The following is a 20,228-nucleotide window of genomic DNA, read 5'->3' as shown; positions in this document are numbered from 1 at the left end:
AAAAGCCACAACACGAACTAATGAAACCTTGATCACTATAGAGTCTAAATTGATCATCAGACCTCAAATAGAACTAAAACACCACTACAAGTGTTACCTTGATATTCTTGGTGTGAGAATACAAGAGTTGTGGGCTTTGTGTGACTTTGGATAGAGGAATAAAGGAGGTAGACGATCGAGTAGAGGATCGAGTAAGTGGGAGATGAGTGAAGTCTATCGTATGGACTAGATACTCGATCGTTTAGTAAATGGAAGCCTATCGCATAGACTTTGTTACTCGATCGTGTAGCAACGAGTAACTATCATATAGTAAAGTCGGAACTCCTGATCATTTAGGCTGTGAGACACTATCGTTTAGTAAAACACTTTTTACACGATAGTCCTTTCTTTTGTCAAATGACACAAATGAATCAACCACTGATCATAACTTCTAATAACCTCTCACTCAATTGGTTAGTAAAGAAAAAGAATAATTATCATATAATTAATATATTATAAATAAATATGATAACCAACTTACCATATTATATTTATACCTATAGTTTTAATATTCCATCATATGAAACATATAAACCATAGTTCTTTAACATATAAATCATAGTTCTTTTTCTATGTTATGATATTTGATATAAATTATATTTATATTAATTCCTCAAATTGATGTATCTAATACATCATATCAATTATATCACATATAATTTAATTTAATTTAATTATATCACATATAATTAAACTTTCTCTTGTTAATTTGAATACTTCAAACTAACAAAAGATCTGATTCTCAACTTGAACCCATTGAGCTACCAAGGGGACTTCATGGACCTGTAGCTTGAAGCTCCAAGGGTACAAGAATAACTGATTAAACTCTTTAATCACGAGATCCACCATCTGTTAACTATTGGTCACTCCACTAAAGACCGACAGTTGCACTTTTTGCACTACATATATGTTTCTGTGTCCATTGGATACAACCAATCAACAGTGTGATGACTCTTCACAAATCGCTCATAAGTACAATTGAGCCAATTTACCGTTTTACCCCTGTAGTTACATCTAACTCCTTAAGTACTACTGATTTCTCTATTGAATAATAAGTCATAGTCCTATTATGACTGAGTCCTCTCTTCTAAAGAGAGGGTGCGGCCATTATGTTCAAGACCTGGAATCGGGCCTTGAGGGAGCAATTTATCTTCTTATCCTTGCTTTGGGGAAGGAGTGAATTCTGTCATGTATAACTGAGTTCCCAACTCCCCAATTAGACGAATCCCCAAAATGGCAAGCTTATTGAATTGGCAATTTGGTTACTCTCACTTTCACCCATATAAATCAAAGGACCACCCTTATGAATCGGAGTTTTCAACTCACTCAGGATTAAGGTCATGTCACCTATGGTCATCCTAGTGAGATGTAAGTCTCAATTATCAACGATGTTATATAAAGAGATTAATCATCTCGTGGTCCAGTCTTATACAAACTCTTTGTATAGGATACCTCCGCTCACATGTCTCCACATGAATGATCAAGATCAAACTATTTATAGCACTTTACAACACTTGTAACATCTACAAAGTGGGTCGTATCCGTAGTATCTCCAGGATAAGGTATCCCTTCTTTATCCTTATACTACAGACCATTTAGGTTATTACTTAAGGCATGATCCACTTGTATGTCTCACATACATGCTTAAGTTACATAAAATAACCACGGATCTTAGTTTATTGGATTGACTAAATGCTTATAAAATAACACTTATTTTATTAATAACAATATGTTTATAAAGTGTTTACAAACTACGAGACTACCAGGAGAATTAGGACACCAATTCCAACAATTATATCAAATATAATTAATTCCCTCAATTAATTTGAACAATTCAAATTAACCCAAAATTAATTTGATTCTCAATTATCCCAGTTGAGCTACTGAAGAGACCTTATGGAACTGTAGATTGAAACTCCAATGGTACTTAAATAATTAATTAAAATCTTTTAATTAAATTACCCAACTTCCATTAACTGTCGATCATTCCACTAAAGACCAACAGTTACACTCTTCACACTACAAATATATTTCTGTGTCCATTGGATATAACCAATCAACGACGCATTAACCCTTCACAAATTGTTCATAAGTACAATCGGAGCAAAATTACCATTTTTTCCCTATAGTTACATCTAACTTCTTAAGTACCACTGATCCCTCTAATGAACAATAAGTCATAGTCCAACTATAGCCAAACTCCTCTTGAGGCAAGAGAGGGTGTGACACCACATTGTTCAAGCCTTGGAATTAGCTCTTAAGGGAGCAATTTATCTACTTACCCTTACATTAGGGAATAAGTGAATTCCTTCTTGTGAAGTTGTGTTCCCAGCTCCATAATCAGACAAATCCCCAAAATGGCAGGCTTATTGAGTCGGCAAACTGGTCACTCTTACCCATGTAGATCAAAGGACCACCTTCATAAGTAAGAGTTCATAACTCATTCGGGATTCAAGTCATGTCACTTATGGTCATTTTGGTGAAATGTAAGTCTCTACTATTAACGATATTAAATAATGAGACTATTCATTTCATGGTTCGGTCTTATACAAACCATTTTGTATAGAACACCTCCGCTCACATATCTTCACATGAATGATCAGGATCATATCATTTATAGAACTTTACAAAAATTGTAATATCTACAAAGCAAGACGTATTCGTAGTGTCACTAGGATAAGGTATCCAACTATATCCATCTATTACAAACCATTCAGGTTATCACTTAAACACGATCCAATTGTATGTCTCCACATACATGTTTAAGCTACAGAAGACAACCTTGGATGTTTATTGGTTTCATGGATTAATGCTAGTAAATGTCAAATAAAATACCTCAGATTTTATTAAATAAATAAACTATTTGTATAATACAATTACAAACTACAGGATCCACGAGATTTAGGACATCAACCCTAATAGTAATAGAGCATGTCCCTAGTTTAGTTAAGTTGAACAAAGATGTAGTGGAGCCTCAAAAGTATGTCATGGTATGATCTATAGTTGAACTCTGTCAGATAGGCAACGTGCCCTAGTAAAGATAAGTTATCCTAGACAAGAGTTAGAGAGATGAATGACTATTTGAGGGGAGGTTCGATGGTCCTTTGTTCGAGGGGAGGAATGTTGGGAATGTGACCAAAATCCGACATTGATTAGATAAGGAGATGATCATGGTAATATATAATTTCAATTGATTAAAAGTATGCATATCTAGGATCTTGAAAAGAGAAAATGAAGATTGATGATTTATGGTTGTTATATAATTTAGCAATTTTTTAAGAGACATTATGAATTAAACATGGATCTTCAATTTCTGAAAGGAAACAAACCAATTAAATTTAAATGAATTTTTTAAAATATTGATGCATATTCTCTTATGACTAAAATATTAGAAATAAACATTATAAATCCTTAATAGCACTTGTATAATACATCGTATAGATGTAAAGAAGTATTTACTCGAGTTGTTTGAGTTGATTATGTGAATATTTGTTAATATCCTTTGATACATGTGTTTACTCAAATTTATTTAAGTTGATCGTGTGATTATCAGTTTGACGTTGATGGTATACTGATTTTTGATACAAACATAGATATAAATAATAACATTAAGTTATATATATCCTCACAATTTGAAATGAGAGATTATAGGAAGTGTTATGTTTTTATGAACTATAATAGACTTATGATTAAAGATCATTTGATTGCTCTATAGATTATTGTTTGCATTGTAATATTTTTCTACTATACTAGAAGGGTGGTTTATGTAAACTGGGTAACTTAGAATGATAAAGTAAGCTTTATTAGTGGATGTACCATTGTGGAAGACATCAAAATTAGCAGGACAAGAGGCTAAGTGGTTTAGAAGCCTACTGAGAGATGCACAATTGTGGGGGGTGGGTTGAGAGATGTATCATTGTGGGTGGGCATGAATACCAGTCTCTTTGTACTGTGATTCACAAGTTGTCATAGGAACTTTGAAGAATAGTGTTTATGATGGCAAGATGATGCATATAAACCTCAGGCATGGAGTTGTGAAACAATTACTGAAAGAAGATTATTTCATTGTAAGGTTTGAGAGAAATTTAGCAGATTCTCTCACTAAAGGCCTAACAAGGAGTGTAATTCTAGAATTTTCAATAAATATGAGACTCAAACCATTATAATGGTCCATATCCCCTTATTTAGGTGGTCTATTGCGATAGACTTGATGGTCCTAGTATGAACTTTATGGACAGAACTAAAACCTTCAAAAATTTCATATCCCTTTCTTTGGGTGGTCCTGGTATGGACTTGATGGATAATTGTAAAATCTTCATAGCTCACTTTTTTTAGTGGTTTGTCTTTGACAGACTTGATGAAGTTGGTTCTGGTATGGACTAGATGTGAAGTCTGCATAGCTCAGTTTTTAAGTGGTCTATTGCGATAGAATTGATCAAGTAATTAACATGATTGTGAAGGTGTGGCTGCCTTCTATGGAAAAGTTTTAAAGGTCTTTTTCTAGAGCTCTCACGTTGACCCGAGGTTCTATGTGCATGACCTTAAATAGCATGCTTTTATTGCGGAATCAATGGAAATTTAAGAAGTAAAACATGTTGGGGGGGGATCTCAAGCATAATTATTGAAAGTTCAAGAGGTAACTCGCTCTCTCTAATCAAGTTGTTACCCTACTTCACTATGCATCAATTCAAATCGAAAGATATTGATGTTTAAGTTTATTTTCCTATATTTGCTAAGATAAATTATTTATTATTTTTCAACGGGATTGTTGGGAATTACTAGTCAATTAGTCATTTGCTAGAAAACTTGTCATAAAATTAGCCAAAGATTTCTAAATGTATTTTTTTTTAATTTAAATTTGAAAACGGTTTTCTGTATTTAATTTAGATATTAAACGTTTTTCTATTTAATTTAGATATGAAACATTTTCGTATTTAATTAAGATCTGAAACGTTTTCTACATTTAGTTTAGAAAAATGTTTTTGTTGGATTCTTATAAAAAGAAAAAAATTGTTGTTTTAGTTCTCAAGGGTGAGATTTGAGTTCGACATGATATTTCTCTCTATTAAAAATAGAAAATTTTTCACTCGATTCTAATCCTTTTTCGACAAGTGCACGAGAAGGATGTTGTGTTAACCTTGGAGAACAAATGGCTTATGGCGATTTAGCACTAAGGTCACCCCGATTTTGCTTTCAAGGCAATGGATCTTTCACGGCACAACAATGATTGAGATCCGGAATTGACAACAACTAACACATAGATCGAGATTCGAACGTCTTACTTCTTGGTTAAAGATATATACATGAACTATATTTATCTTGTTTTTTAATTTTAGAAAAAAAAAAATATCTCACCAGATATGAATTGTGCATATTTATTTGATTTGATTGGAAAATGAAAACACGTCCACATATCAATCCATTCCAGTCAAAATAATCAAAGGTGACATTATCTTTGAGGTAAAACACGAGTTTGTGGTTGCAAATAAACCATGATTACATGAAAATAATAAATTTCTACTTATCATTAATCAATATATTAGCTTTCTAATATCTTATTTAATAATTTGGTGAACATATGTTATTCGATCAAATACTACACAAAAACAATACAGCTCCCAACAAAGCTATTTATTTGAAACTTCTTTGCACTGGTGAATCTCAATATTGGTCATCAACCCATGCGTTTGAAGCTGCAAAATAATTAAATTAAACTCTTGATTATATACTAGTCATTAGTTAATTATGAAATTAAAAGAAAAAACATAGATTAAGAAAATTAATTCATTGAATTAAACTAACCTTGAGTTGAAATTTCCCAATCAACACTATCGTAACTGAGAGCCCAAAAGAAATAGCCACGTAAGCCATTTGCCCGAGCAAACTCCACCTTGGTCGTCGTTGACTTAATGTCGTCGTATCCAACCCAAGAAGTATTTACGTACGAATACGCTGATACGGTTCTTATATCGTATACTACGGTCGCTCCTGTCTTCTGGTTGAATTCTTTTACCTATTTAACCATAGAAATAAATCTAAATATAACTCAACTAGTTAAGGTATATACTTGCAACTAAAAAGTATTCCAATCGTTGACATTGAAAAGGGAGGGGGAGTCGATAATATGTTGTATTGGAAAGTCTTTAATGTCATTTTCTCATTAATTTATGCTAAATTTCCAACTTTGAAGATCATGTTTGATACCATTTTGTTCTTTTGTTTATTTTGTTACAATATTTTTTGGTGTGTCTTTCACCAACTCAAGTATACCATGTTTGAATTTTGAACATATTTTTAAGAAAAACCTAGTTTTTATAAGCAATTTATATTAAGCTTAGTTGGACAATAATTTTCAATTTTGGTTTATGTTTTATTTTAATTTATACTTGTTTTATTCACTATTTAAGTAGTATAGTTTTTGTCTATGATAAATATTTGAATTCTTAATTAAATTCTAAAATAAAACTAAATAATTTGAAATAAAAAAATTTATTTGTGTGTTTTGAAATTTTCATAAAAATTTATAAAATGTTTTGTTAATAAAATTAAGACTAAATTTTGTTTTAAAAAATAAAGTAAGAAAACAATAGTTTTTCAAAAACCAAATGATCATACGAGACTTAACTTACAGATTTTAATATAAAAAAACTAAAAACATATCAAATCGAACTAAATAATTTAGGTTTTCTTTATATATAAAAACATTTAGATTTAACGTTTGTGTTTGTTTCCTCCTTTAAATTTATAATCAAATTTTAAAATCAAAATCATATATTTTTTTTAAATATCTTTCTCGTTCTTCAATTTTGGATCTAGTTTGATTTAATTTTTAGATTTCAAAATATTACACATTTAATTATTAAACTTTGAGTTTGATTTCAAAATATTATAATTTAGCTTCAATTTGGTCTCTGGTTTCAAGATTTATATTTTTAATCTCGATTTTTCTCTAAATACTCATTTTCCATCTCTAAAGCTATTTTATGTTAATAAATTAAAGATTATTAAGAGAATTATAATTTATTAAGTTTCATTATTTTTATTACTTTTAAAATTAAATTTAAAATTCCACTTCATAATTATTTTTAATTAATTAATAGAAATTGACGTCAATTAGTGGAAGCGAGTATTTAATGGAAAATCTTGAAATATATGGACCAAATTGAAATAAAACTCAAATCTCAATGGTAAAATTGTATCATTTTGAAAATTAGTGAGTAAACTGAAACAAAACTCAAAACTTAAGGATTATATGTGTAACATTCTAAAACCTATGGATCAAATAGAAACTATAACAAAAAATTAGGGACCAAAAAGGTATTATTCCCTTGAAAATATTATTCCAAATTAGACAACAAACAAATAAAGACCAATATTTATAAGCTATGAAACACAAATATAAATACAGATACGAGATACATATATAGCTAATTTCTAGAAAACCAAGATACTGATATATTAAAAATACGTTTTTCTTTTATTTAAAAATAAATAAAAATCTAGGATATGGATAAATTTGAAGATTAAATAATTTTAAAGTTCTTTTTTTGTTCTTTTAATTTTGGACTTGAATAGTGAAGCTTTTAAATACCTACCGATTAGATAAGTTGCTTATTTTTTTCCACTAAAAAAAGTAATCGTAAGAATAAATAGCATGACAACTACTTATCTTAACAAATATATGTAAGTATTAGTATATAACAATTATTTGATTTGGATTTTTTTTTTTTTTTTGCCTCCAACGCACCTGAACATATGTGAGAATTCCGTCGTCGCCAGGACCGACACCGACGGCGGGTGCTCCGACGCCATGAACATACGGATCCTTCAAAGTCCAAGACTTCCCATACAGAGGAATTCCCATAACCATCTTGTTCCGAGGCACGCCGGCGGAGATCCACGACCGGAGCCCGTAATAGGAGCTCAAATTCGTATGTGGGTCGAACAATGCGGCATGAGCTCCGGTGGCCGTCGTGTCCCATGACCCATGATAATCGAAGCACATGACGTTGATCCAATCAAGGCTTTTCGAAATTTCCGCGGCCGGAAATGAGCGACGCTCGCCGTTAATCAGAAACTCCGACGCGTAGTACACGGCGGCAGAGAGCAAAAGCGGCGGGCGTGACGTCAATTTTGCTTCCCTGTCGATCGTCTTCCGCCACTGAGTTATTAAATCGGCGAAATATTTCATCTCGGTCGTGTCTTTAGGAAATTCCCAATCGAGATCTAGACCGTCAAATCCGAATTTCCTCGCTGTCTTGATGCTTGAATCGATGAAAATTTGACGAGATTTGGCATCGGAAGCGATACGAGCAAACAGAGCACTGTCACTACCGCCGCCGCCAATTGAAAACAGAGTTTTTACCGGTGGGGTCTTCCGCCGCAGAGAAGTGGTAAACTGGGAAAGCTGCGCCGCCGTAGATTCCGGCAAGTCGAAAGTAAACGAACGGTTACTTGGCATGAGAAAGGCAAAATACACATGGGTAAACAGAGCGGTGTTAATGGCGGAAGGTGGGAAAGATTCTGAAAACCAAGACGGCCAATAAGCCGCCTTGACGGGCGGCGGCATCTGGGCAGCTCGGGCAGGGGAGAAAGAAGTTAAGGTCAGGGAAACAAAAACAGAGCACATCAGCAATTTGAGAAGCGCCATGATTTCTGGAGTTTGTATTGATTGGCAAATGAAGAATTGGGCATTTATAAAATTATGTTGAAGACAAACAATGAGATTTAAAAATTAAACTCAATAGAGGGCTCTGAAAATTTGTCAATTGAAAATTTGATCTATGTTTCTTTAAGTCCATTATCAACCAGGGAAATTACTCCTTTTTTTTTCACTCTTTTAATATTGTTTGAGTGATTGCACGGTTGATTTTAATTCATTTTAGTCTCTATACATTTTCTCATTAACTTTTAAAAAGATACTGATTTATCTCTTATAAATGAAATAAAAATGAAAATAAAGAAACCAAAATTATCACTTTTAAAAGTAAAAAGATTAAAATGAACATTTTTAAAATATAAGGACTAAAATGAATCAAAATTAAAAGTATAATAATAGAGTGAACTTTTTGAAAGTAGAATAACTATAATGAACTAAAATAAAAAAATATCGGACTAAAATAATATTTATTTGTTTATTTTTAATTTTTAATGTGTGGCCCTACTAGTACCATAATTGGTTGACCAATAAATTTTTGTTGCCACATCACATGGAAAAAAACATCTTGAATTTTTGTGCATTTATTTTAAGAGAAAAAAAATTATATATTATAATAATAATAACAATCTAGAGATGTCCACGAGACGGGACGGAGCCGGGATGCCATTCCCCATCCCGTTTCTGCTTCCCATTTCATTTTCTATCCCTGTGAGCAAATTTTAAATAAATAATTAATTTTATCACTAAATTGTTTATTAGGGTTAGTTTTATATGACAATTTGAATTTAAAAGATAAATTATTCAACTTTTGCCTAAAAAAGTTAATTAATTTTTTTAAGTAAAAAAATAAATATAAATCAAATTATTTACCTATATAATCTAAATTTAAACATATTCATTATCTTTTCCAATAAATAATCAGATTTAAAATTTAAATGTAATATTTATATAATAATAATAATAACATAACATTAGATAACTATACTAAATAAATACATTTTCCGTCTCCGTCCCCGTTTAGCGGAGAATTTTTTTTCCCCACTCCCTCTCCCATTTCCCGCCTAATCGGGGAATTCTCGTCCCACAGGGTCTCGTTTTCGTGGGAAAATTGGACATCTCTATCCATGACATTACTTCTTCCTAGTTATTGTGTTGTGAACTTTCACATTTGTCCATCTCTGGTCAAAGTTTTTTTTGTTTTCAGATTTTTCTAAAGATCTTATTTTAATGTTAAATAAAAAAAAATAGGGTTGGTGTGTGTATTTTCTTCTTAATTTTTAAGAAGGTGAAGTTTGCATAGCTTTGCAGTAGAATATTAAAATTTAATGATAGGATAACTTTTGACCAGTTGATAGTCCAAGTATCGAACTTCAAAAACTAACGAGTAAATTTGTGGACATGAATTAAAAATGTCTTAGAACCATATTAAAATATAGTGCCCCACTCGCATTCCAACCAATCAGCAATTTATTTATTTTTAATTTTTTATTCAGCAAATTGACCAATTCTCCACCCATTTAATCTTTATCATACATATATTATAAAGAGTATTTAAATACATTTTTTTTCTTTGAGTAGATATGGCAAATCCTGCCTAAACCATTCAAAGATATTTTAGAAAAATAATAATGTATCTGTATGAGAAGAGAACTATAAAGAATATCATATTAAAAAAAAGAGTTGATGGAAAAATCGAATAAAAAAGTCCAAACACAATCATTTCAAATGTTGATGGTTTGATTTTCACTTTTTATGTCTATCGAATTTAAAAATAATAATTGATGTATTTTAAAAAACAAAATAAGAATCATTATAGATTGATTGATTTTTTTATATTATGAGTCACAAAAAAAAAATATATATATATATTAATTAAAAAATAAAATTATATGTTGTGGATGAAAGGTAATTAGATTAGTTGAATTGTGCCGATTTTAAAAATAGTTTGCAGAAGAAAAATACACTCAAAGACTTTTATGAAAAAGTTTTCTAGATTAAATATGGACCATATGGTGGAAATTTTTTGATAACTTTATTTTCTTTGTCCTAAAAAGAAACTTCAAACCTTTGACTTTTCCCAAGTCCCGAGTCCGACCACATTATAAAACCATTTGACTCACGAGGGCAGTTTTGTTTGGGTTCACATAAGTTACTTAAATTCAAGGGAAAAATAGGTTTTTGTCTCTAGATTTTGATCTAGTTTTTTTAAATATTATATATTTAGTCTTTAAATTTTAAATTTTATTTTAATTTAGTCTCTAAATTTTAAAATTTTAAAATTTTATCTTTGAGATTTGAGTTTTGTTTCAGTTTGATCTTTGCATTTCAATATTTTACATTGTTAACCTTAATCTTTCATGAAATACTTACTTTCAATCTTTAATGTCAACTTCTATAAATTGATTAAAAATAATTATGAAGTGAAATTTTAAATTTAATTTTAAAAGTGATAAAAAAGAGTGAAACTTAGTTAATTATATTGCTTTTACTGATTTTTAATTTATTAACATAAATTAATATTGAAGACGAAAAATGAATATTTAGTGAATGATCGATATCAAAAGTGTAAATCTTGAAACATAGGGACCAAATTAAAGCAAAACTCAAATGTTAAGGATAAAATTGTAACATTTTGAAAGTTAGATACTAAATTGAAACTAAACTCAAAGCTTAAAGACTAAATGTGTAACATTTTGAAACCTAGGAGCTAAATAAAAATCAGACTCAAAACTTAGGGACCAAAAAGGTATTTTTCTCTAAATTCAATGTTAGGTTATTATTTTTATGAGCAATGATTAAATGCACTCTAGGTTTTACCTAACTATCCTACTTTCTTTTTTTTACCATATAAATAAAAAGAAATTTAAAAAATATTTTTTAAATCAAATTGTCATATGACAATAAGTGCAACTTGAGATGTATAGTGGATGGGTCTACTCAATTTTTTCCTATTTTTATTTTTACATAAAAAAATTGCAAAAACCACTTGGAATTATTCATATAGTTATAATTCTACTTTCTAATTTTGAATTTGATGTATAATTTCACATAATTTTTTTCAATCCTATAAAATTTAGGCACATTCGATAACCATTTCATTATTTGTTTTTTACTTGATATATGTTAACATGCTAACACAAACCTTAAAAAATTCCTATTATTTTGAAAGTTCAATCGCAAAAAAAAGATTTAAATCCTCTCTTTTTATATAAAATGACAAATATTTATAGAGTTAACAAGAAAAACTTCATTTCACAAAAATAAAATCAACTCGACAAATTAGAATCCAACTAGTTTAAGAATGTGTGTGAAATACATTTTCAAGTATTTAATTTAAAAAATAAGTCATTTTAGAAGAAATTAGAGTGTTTGACAACCACTTAAATAATTTTTCAAATGTATTTTAGATATTTTTATCAAAAATGTTTAATTAAAAATGAATTTTTTTAAAAATATATTTTTTTCTCAAACTAATCTAAACGGATCCTAAGAATTAGACTACTTCAATCGAATCAACCATTATAACTAGAAGTTTATGACCTTTCTACTCATCTTGTTATATATATATATATATATAATACCGTTGATTTTTCAAAGGGATTGATTCAAATTTCTGTTTTGTGATACGTATGGTGATACTGATGGTCCAAATTTCAATCATCACGGCAATAAATATGAATGATTTTCTAAGCCACGTTATTATTATTATTTTTTTGTGTGTTTTTATATATTATTATTTTTCTTTTCATCTTACTTTGCTCCATTTTTTATTAACTTCCAATTTTCATTTTTCTTTTTATTTTATTCCTCTAATATAAATCTTGACTCTTGACTCCATAAAATTAAAATATAGTTTATAAATGGAGAACCAAAAAAATGTTGTAGGATTAAATGGGCTATTTCGTGAAATTAGTCGAAATGTGTGTATACTGATTCGAAACACTTGTAGTTATTAAAAAGAATAAAGAGTGAAGAGGAAAATCACCTCTTGCAAACCAAATCATCTATAATAATTGAATTTGTAAGGAAAATTAGGCTTTTAATTCTTTTCATCAATTAATCTTGTTATCTAAATGTCAAATTAATTGATAAAAGATGTATCATTTTTAGCTCTAAATGGTATAACATAATAAGTTTTGGAGGTCCAATATTATGATCGCTATTAAAAAATAATAATAAATAAGGCCTATATATGAAAAAAGGATGAAGACAATCTCTCCAACAAAATTAGGTTTCTATGACATAAATTTATAGCCAAATTGACCGGGGAGAGAAAATAGTGTAATAAAAGTTAGATGTATATTTAGCAGAAAAATCCACGATTTTTTAATTTTAGAACATTTAGTGCAATTTTTTAATGTTACCCATTTGTGACTATTATTAATAGTCATTAAATATAAACAACTATTTTATAGATTATTATTATTATTATTATTTTAAAGTAGTAATGTCTCAAACTGATCGATAGAAATGCCAAATGTGTACCATTAATAAAATAAATATTAAAATTGTTTCTCTTGCCCAACGAATGATTATTCAATAATATCAGTATTATCTTTTAAGTTAAAATGAGAATAATTCAATTGATATATTAATATTTGTACTATCCATTTAAAATAAAAAATTTGATTCTACCATTCACATATAGCAAAGAAAAGCAAACAATATTATTTTTATACATTTTTCACTACAAGAAAATATGTTTTTAATGATAAATTTTTAGTGGCGCAAATAATTTTTGTTGGTAAAAGACAACTTATAGCAACATATTAAAAATATGTCACAAACTATCATTTTCAGCAATGCATTTTTAACCAGCGCCACTAAAAGAATTTGTAAAGCATCATTCTACGCTATTAAATATTAAATATTTTTAACAACACATTAAGATGTTGCTAAATATCTATAATATTTAGAGTTGGTAAAAATTTCTGTAAAGTCGGGTCTCCATAGGTACCCGCCCTGATGGGGGCAGGAAATCCCCAATGTCAAATTGGGGACGGGGCAGGGATGGGGTGGGGATCCCGTCCCCAACCCTTGCCTCAAATAATTTTTTAATTTATATATATATATATATATATATATATATAAATATAAATATATAACAGTAGCTTATTTTTGTTTTTTTTTTAATTTTTTTTCATTTCATTTCATAACATAATTAACTTTTAATTTTCTATTAAATTTTAAAATAAAGAAATGAAAATATTTTTTATAATTAATTTAAATAAATAAAATAATAATAATATCAACTTATTACCTAAAAGTGTATCATTTCAATATGTATATAAAAAATTATTGATTTCAAATAAAAAATAATACAGGAAAATTTTTTTTCTGTGGGACCCGATCCCTGAATTGGAATTCTTTGACCCTGATTCTGACTCTTCAAAATGGAAAATGGGGTGTGGACAAGAATTAAAAATCTTTATAGGGCGGGAATGGGAAGTGTATCTCCGGCCCCGATTACCTCGTTACCAACCATAATATTATTTTTTTTAAAAATAGGATCAAATTTTGGTCCTTTTGGTCCCCCCCCCCCCCCCCCCCCCCATTTTACATTTCCCATTTATCCCATTTATGTTTTTTTACATTTTCCATTTTCCGCTTTTCTTTCTATGATTTAGGGTGACTCCATGCAAACGTCGCCTGCAGACTCCACTCCACGACTACTCGCAAATGTCGACCACTCCATCCAAATGTCGACTGGTACCTGGTACGATTGCACGCGCTAATGACCTTCGAGTGGTATGATTCAACTTCTCATATCCAATTCCTTTGATTTATGCCCTCATTCATGATAATTAATTTTGAAATTAAGATTCAACTTCACCAACGAAAATGGCTTAAATGGTTTGAAAGGATTTCTCATTTGTTTTTAATCATTTAGTTTCTATGAAACCAGGTAAAAGGGTAGCCAGTCAGCCAAGGGTTTTTTATCTGCTTACCAGACCAGTTTTTCCTCTTCAGTTTCTTCTTCAACACTTTGTCTTCTTGATGTTGATTTTTCTCCTTGAGATTTCCTGGGATTTGTGTTTTTTTTTTTTTTTTTTTTCCACTTTTATTCTGTGTTATTTATTTTCTCTTGGATATGTGCATTTATAGCTGTCTGCTAGAACTTTACTTTCCATTTCATAGATTGCAACATTATGCTAATCTATACTGAAAAAAAAAAAGGGAGCCGAGAGGTTGTTTGGAATTATGTCATGCTTCTTTGTCGACTATCTGGAGTGGTAATTATTGTGTGGTGTTCATATTACTTTTGACATTATAATTTTTGTATCGTAGCTTTTGCAATAAAAAAAAGTGTTGATGACTTTGACAATCACATTTTAGTTAAGAAGACAATGTAGGAACAATAAGTCATGTTTAATAATAAAGAGCTAATGCATTTGTGCTTCTCACCATTATTGTGTTCGCTAGTTTCCATATTGATTTTTTCAGAGGGAAAATTTATTATCTAGCATTTGTGCTTAGAAAAAGGGGATTGTAACACATTACATCGAATTTCAAAATTGAATATGCAAATAGAAAAGTTAGTTCAACTCTTGTTTACATGGGGAGACGACTTAGAGACTAGAAAATTATATGGGTAAAGGTTAAGATCTCCACTTTGTAATTTGCTCTACCCATGTTTATACAATTTTATTGCTTACCATAATTATATTTGTATTTTCTTGATGGGTTTTCATCTTTTATTCTAATTTGTTAGGTAAAGTAATCGGCTAGAGAAGTTAAGTGATATTAACGTTTTAGAGTCTTGTACTTATTATAGATACCAATTTCATTTATATTTGTAAATTGAATATAGTTTGTGGACAAGACGAATAATTATATTACTTTTGTTGAAGTAAATTAGTTAATTGTTATGTTTGTTGAAAGTTAAGTTGTTTATACAAATATCATGTTACTTTTATTATATATCCACATAAATATTGTTAGTTAGCCTTCTTCAATGTAAATATCCTATAGTGTCGATTTTCGATTGATATTATAACCTAATTCTGTACTAGTGATAACAAGTTTGTATATTGAATTTAATATTAGTTTTTCTAATTAATGAAATATTTTTACCGACATTTACATATATTGCAAAAGATACTTACAATGACCATTATTGATCCACCTTTAGTAATAGTCATATATGTTGTTAAAACTTAACTTTCAGTGACAAACTTGCAACTTCATTGTATAATACAAATAATGACAAATAACGTGTTGTTAAAAGTGAGTTTTTAGTAACATGTACATGTTAGTAAAAATTGTTTTTTAGCGATGCATGGTGAATATATCACTAACAATGACATTCTTGGCAACGCGTGCTTCAGCATTGTGAATATTTTTAGTTACGTTTTTTGACTTTTAACCATGCGTTTTATGCCCTCCTAAAAGTAGTTTTTTCTGGAGTGTTTTTCAACCATCTCCTTATCCTCAAATTATTGGAAAGTCACTCCCAAGTAAGTAAGTAAATAAATAAATAATTCCTTTCATTCAAAATATTTTCCCTAAAGGCTTATATTTACGTATATATGATTTCTCTTCCCAATCTTCCTTTGTCCAACTTTAAACATATATATTGCCAAAAATACTTAAATAAATAAAAGTAATTCAAAATAGCCTTTATTATTATTATTATTATTATTTTACTTTTGAAGAAACAAAATAGCACACTCGACTAAGCCAAAAAATTATTACCTCACAATAATATATCAATACCAAACTATATTATTATATATATTGAGAGATTGCAACACTCCATCCTAAATCTTCAACTCCAATTTTTTATTCCTTAATATTTATTTAATACTTTTTTGGAACATGATATTCATAAATATATCCGTTCTGTCCACGTCATCTTCCAATTTATCTGGACCATGTTGTTGAAGCTGCATTATTCCAAACACACCAACATTAATATTAATAACAAAACTACATGATTTCAATTACTTTAATTTGTTTTTTATCGAATAAATATGCACTTCATTCCACAAAGAAAAAAAGGGTGTTTATGCTCCCATAACACTCAAAAAATAAAATAAAAAAATAAACAATTAACACCATCCATTTTTAAGTTGTAGTATGGACTTTCATGCTTTCTTCTTCATTTATTTTTCTTTGCTTATCTTAAAAAAAAAAAAAGTTACACTCCAATTTTAGTTCAACCTTAAATAATTTTATAAAAGTAATTTTAAGATTATTTTAAAAGAAAATTATGTTAAATTTAAGAAAAATACTTAATACATCTGTGTAGTCTATCTAGTAGTCCAATCACAATTTGCATGTGATTTTTTTTCTTTTCTACTTTTTTAATATATTTAAACTTTTTATTAGAGCAAGCTAGTATTACTCTAAAAGATCATTTAATTTATGTAAATCTAAGTTCATGAAATGGGCATATGGATTACCACATCTGAAGTAATGTAAGATAACCAATAATTTGGAAATGCCTTTACGGGATATTTTAAGGGTTTTTGATATTTTTTTGAAACATGAGTTTTAAAAATTCTCGGGCAACCTTTTTGTACTTTTTTGCCCTTCATTTTTTTCTTATATAATATATCACTATATTTTATTTGTATTTTATAATTACAATAAATACTATAAACCATACATACCACTCTTCTTGATTATATGTTATTTTTTTTAGAAAGATAATTAAATTTAAAATAATATTATTTTATAATTTTTTAATTAATATAGAATATTTTGTTAAGAAAAATAACATATAAAATCAATATAAACAAATCAAATTAATAAAAACAAATTATTTTATATAAATTTATGGAAAATTTTCAAAAATAGAAAAATGAGAAAAATTATTTACACACAATAGAAAATTTTAATTTTTTATTTCTTTTTCGATAAAGGTTAATAGAAGTTTTTTAGTGTCCATTAATGATAGAAACTGATAAAAAAATATATTGTTAATATTATAGGATAGATGATGATGGAATAGTGTTTTTTTCCTAATTATGTAAATTTAAATATTTTCGAGTATTTCAATATATTGAAAAAATATCCCTACAAATCAAATCTCTTTATCTAGAGGTATTGAAGGATTAAAATTTCGAACTTTTAGAGATTCCGATTATATATTAAGAAAAAAAAAAAAAAAAAACTAACTAACTATGGATGATAAATGAGTAGTAACGTTGTACCTGTTCGAGAAAGAGTCCAATTATCATCTGCCCCAACTTGCCAAGCAAAATAACCAAACAGTCCTTTCTTCTTTGCATAAGCAACCTTCGCCGCAACACTCTGTTTATCATCATACCCAATCCATGTCGTTCCTGAACTGACATAATTCGTAACAACCATCCCATTATACACCGAATTTACTCTGTTATTCTCTTTAAACGCGTTTATCGCCTTATATGTTATCGCTCCGTCGTCAATTCCTGCTCCCGTCGCTGCTCCGTTCGCCGGAGCATACAACCCATTATTATTCTGGTTCACCAACCGCCACGCCCACCCATAAAACGGAATTCCCAACACTATTTTACTCGCTGGGAATCCTGACTGAATCCACGACGTTATACCGGCGTCACAATTCACCTGCCCGGCGGACCCAAACAGAGCTGCTGGCGGCGCTGTCGAGTTCGGCGACCAGCCAGGGCCGTAGAAATCGTAGCACATGACGTTGATCCAATCCAATTTTGTGGCTAGAACTGACGCAGGTAATGGCAATCCGTAATAATTAGACGACCGGAAAACGGCGGCAGAGAGAAGCAACCGGGGTTTGCCGGAGGATTGGGATTCTTTCTCCGCGGCGGCGCGCCACTCTGTACAGAGAGTGGAAAACGATGAGATTTGGTTTTGGTTTGATGGGTATTCCCAATCGAGATCGAGGCCTAAGAAACCGTTGGATCGGGCTAAGGAAATGGATGAACTGATGAAGGATTTGCGGGAATCGGGCTGGCTGGCCATGGCGGCGAAAGTATCGGCGTTGGCACCACCGCCACCGATGGATAAGAGCGTTTTGACATTGGGATTTTTGCGTTGAACGGTTTGAGTGAAGGTTTTGAATTTTGCAGAGTTTGAAGGTGAAATGGTGACTTGGAAAGTGTTTGGAGCGAGATCGGCGAAGGCACAAAAGATATGGGTGAACAGACTGGAATCTATGTCGGACACCGGAAATCCAGAACCGGAAAACCAGTAAATGCCCTTCATTCCGCTGCTCTGTCCGGCGGAGGAGTGAAGTTGGAGAAGGATGATGAAAGAAAAGAATAGATTGATTATTGTGGAACCCATTATTGGATGGAAGTGATAGAAATTGGGGGAAATTTTTGTTGATTTTATAGATTCATAAATTGAATTGGGAAGAAGAAGATGTTGACTAGTATACCAATTGTCATTAATTGTATTAAGTTTGCTGAATAATGTATGAAGCAATCTTAATTTATTGATTTGAAAGATCAAACCTTTCTGGGTTTCTTCTGAATATGGTTGAGTTGACGATGAAGTTTGGCAACTCTACCATTGTAGACTGACGTCATTTCGAAAGAAAAAGAAGAGGGAAACATCTTTTCTTTTTTAATTGATTTCTATCATTATATCATTATATCAATTTATCCATTTATTATGTTTCCTTTACGAAAATTGGGTGGCAACTTATAATTACATTAATTAAACTCATAAATTTTTATTAATGAATCAATCTAATTCATAATCATAATTTTCTTAGAAATTGTTCATAAATATACTCTAATGGTCCATTTTATAAAACTAACATTTGAAAAAGTTTAAGAATTGAGAATCAATGTAAGATGATTTTCAAAAGTAATCAAAATGAAATGTTCTTAATAAAATTTTGGTGTTTAATTGACTCAAATTATAAAATATCTCACCATAACAAAATTTAAAGGAGAGTGTAAATCATACACTTTATAGTTTTAATTTATACTTATTAGCTACCACCCTCAAAATTTAAAGGTATAAATTGATATTTTGTAAAAAAAAAAAAAAAATAATTTAAGACTTAGAATAGAGATTTTTTTTTGTACTTATTTTATTTTAATCACTCTCAAAATTTAGGCCTTAATTAGTTCATTATTGTAATAAATATTTAAGGTAGTCCTCCAATCCTTCTTGAGAGAATAAAATTCAAATATAAAATTATTAAGTTATATATTGAAATATCAAAAAGAGATTTTTATTAATTAATTATTAAATGTAGCGGTCACAATGGAGCTATCCATCCACATTTTGAAAAGATTATTTACAGAATACGAAAACAGTAAATACTTTTATATTTCTTTCTATAATTTAACGACATGCGTAGATGGTGAAAGAGAACGTAATATGTACCTTATTCATTGAGTTTTTACTTGATTTGATAGCATTTTGCCATTTACTTTTAGTTCAACCATACATATAGAGTTGAAAACTTTTAGATCATAACCATTCGTTTCAAATTATTAAGATCTTATATGTGTAGTCGATTGGAGCCACAAGATAGTTGGTTTTGGTAAGTTGTACGATGAGTGGTGAGCTTGAAAAAGGGAAAAAGGATGAGAAGAAAGGAGAAGAA

At 29.8% G+C, this 20,228-nt stretch overlaps 2 protein-coding genes across 2 annotated transcripts; both read right to left on the bottom strand.

Moving 5' to 3' along the window:
* Positions 1-5,461: 5,461 nt before the first annotated feature.
* Positions 5,462-8,902, bottom strand: LOC120070790 (class V chitinase CHIT5b-like). The gene is made up of 3 exons (XM_039022673.2): positions 7,787-8,902; positions 5,842-6,052; positions 5,462-5,732 (listed from the first exon to the last, which is right to left on the bottom strand). Exons 1-3 carry the CDS (start codon positions 8,687-8,689, stop codon positions 5,701-5,703), a joined length of 1,146 nt encoding a protein of 381 aa, XP_038878601.1. The 5' UTR covers positions 8,690-8,902; the 3' UTR covers positions 5,462-5,700.
* Positions 8,903-16,302: 7,400 nt separating this feature from the next.
* LOC120071661 (class V chitinase-like) lies at positions 16,303-19,119 on the bottom strand. The gene is made up of 2 exons (XM_039024033.2): positions 17,857-19,119; positions 16,303-16,584 (listed from the first exon to the last, which is right to left on the bottom strand). Exons 1-2 carry the CDS (start codon positions 18,947-18,949, stop codon positions 16,562-16,564), a joined length of 1,116 nt encoding a protein of 371 aa, XP_038879961.2. The 5' UTR covers positions 18,950-19,119; the 3' UTR covers positions 16,303-16,561.
* Between the last annotated feature and the right edge of the window lie 1,109 nt (positions 19,120-20,228).

Source organism: Benincasa hispida, chromosome 2 (genome assembly GCF_027475165.1).
Source record: "Benincasa hispida cultivar pf3 chromosome 2, pf3_genome.v1.1, whole genome shotgun sequence".
Lineage (NCBI taxonomy): Eukaryota > Viridiplantae > Streptophyta > Magnoliopsida > Cucurbitales > Cucurbitaceae > Benincasa > Benincasa hispida.
This window is presented reverse-complemented; position numbering and strand designations above follow the sequence as displayed.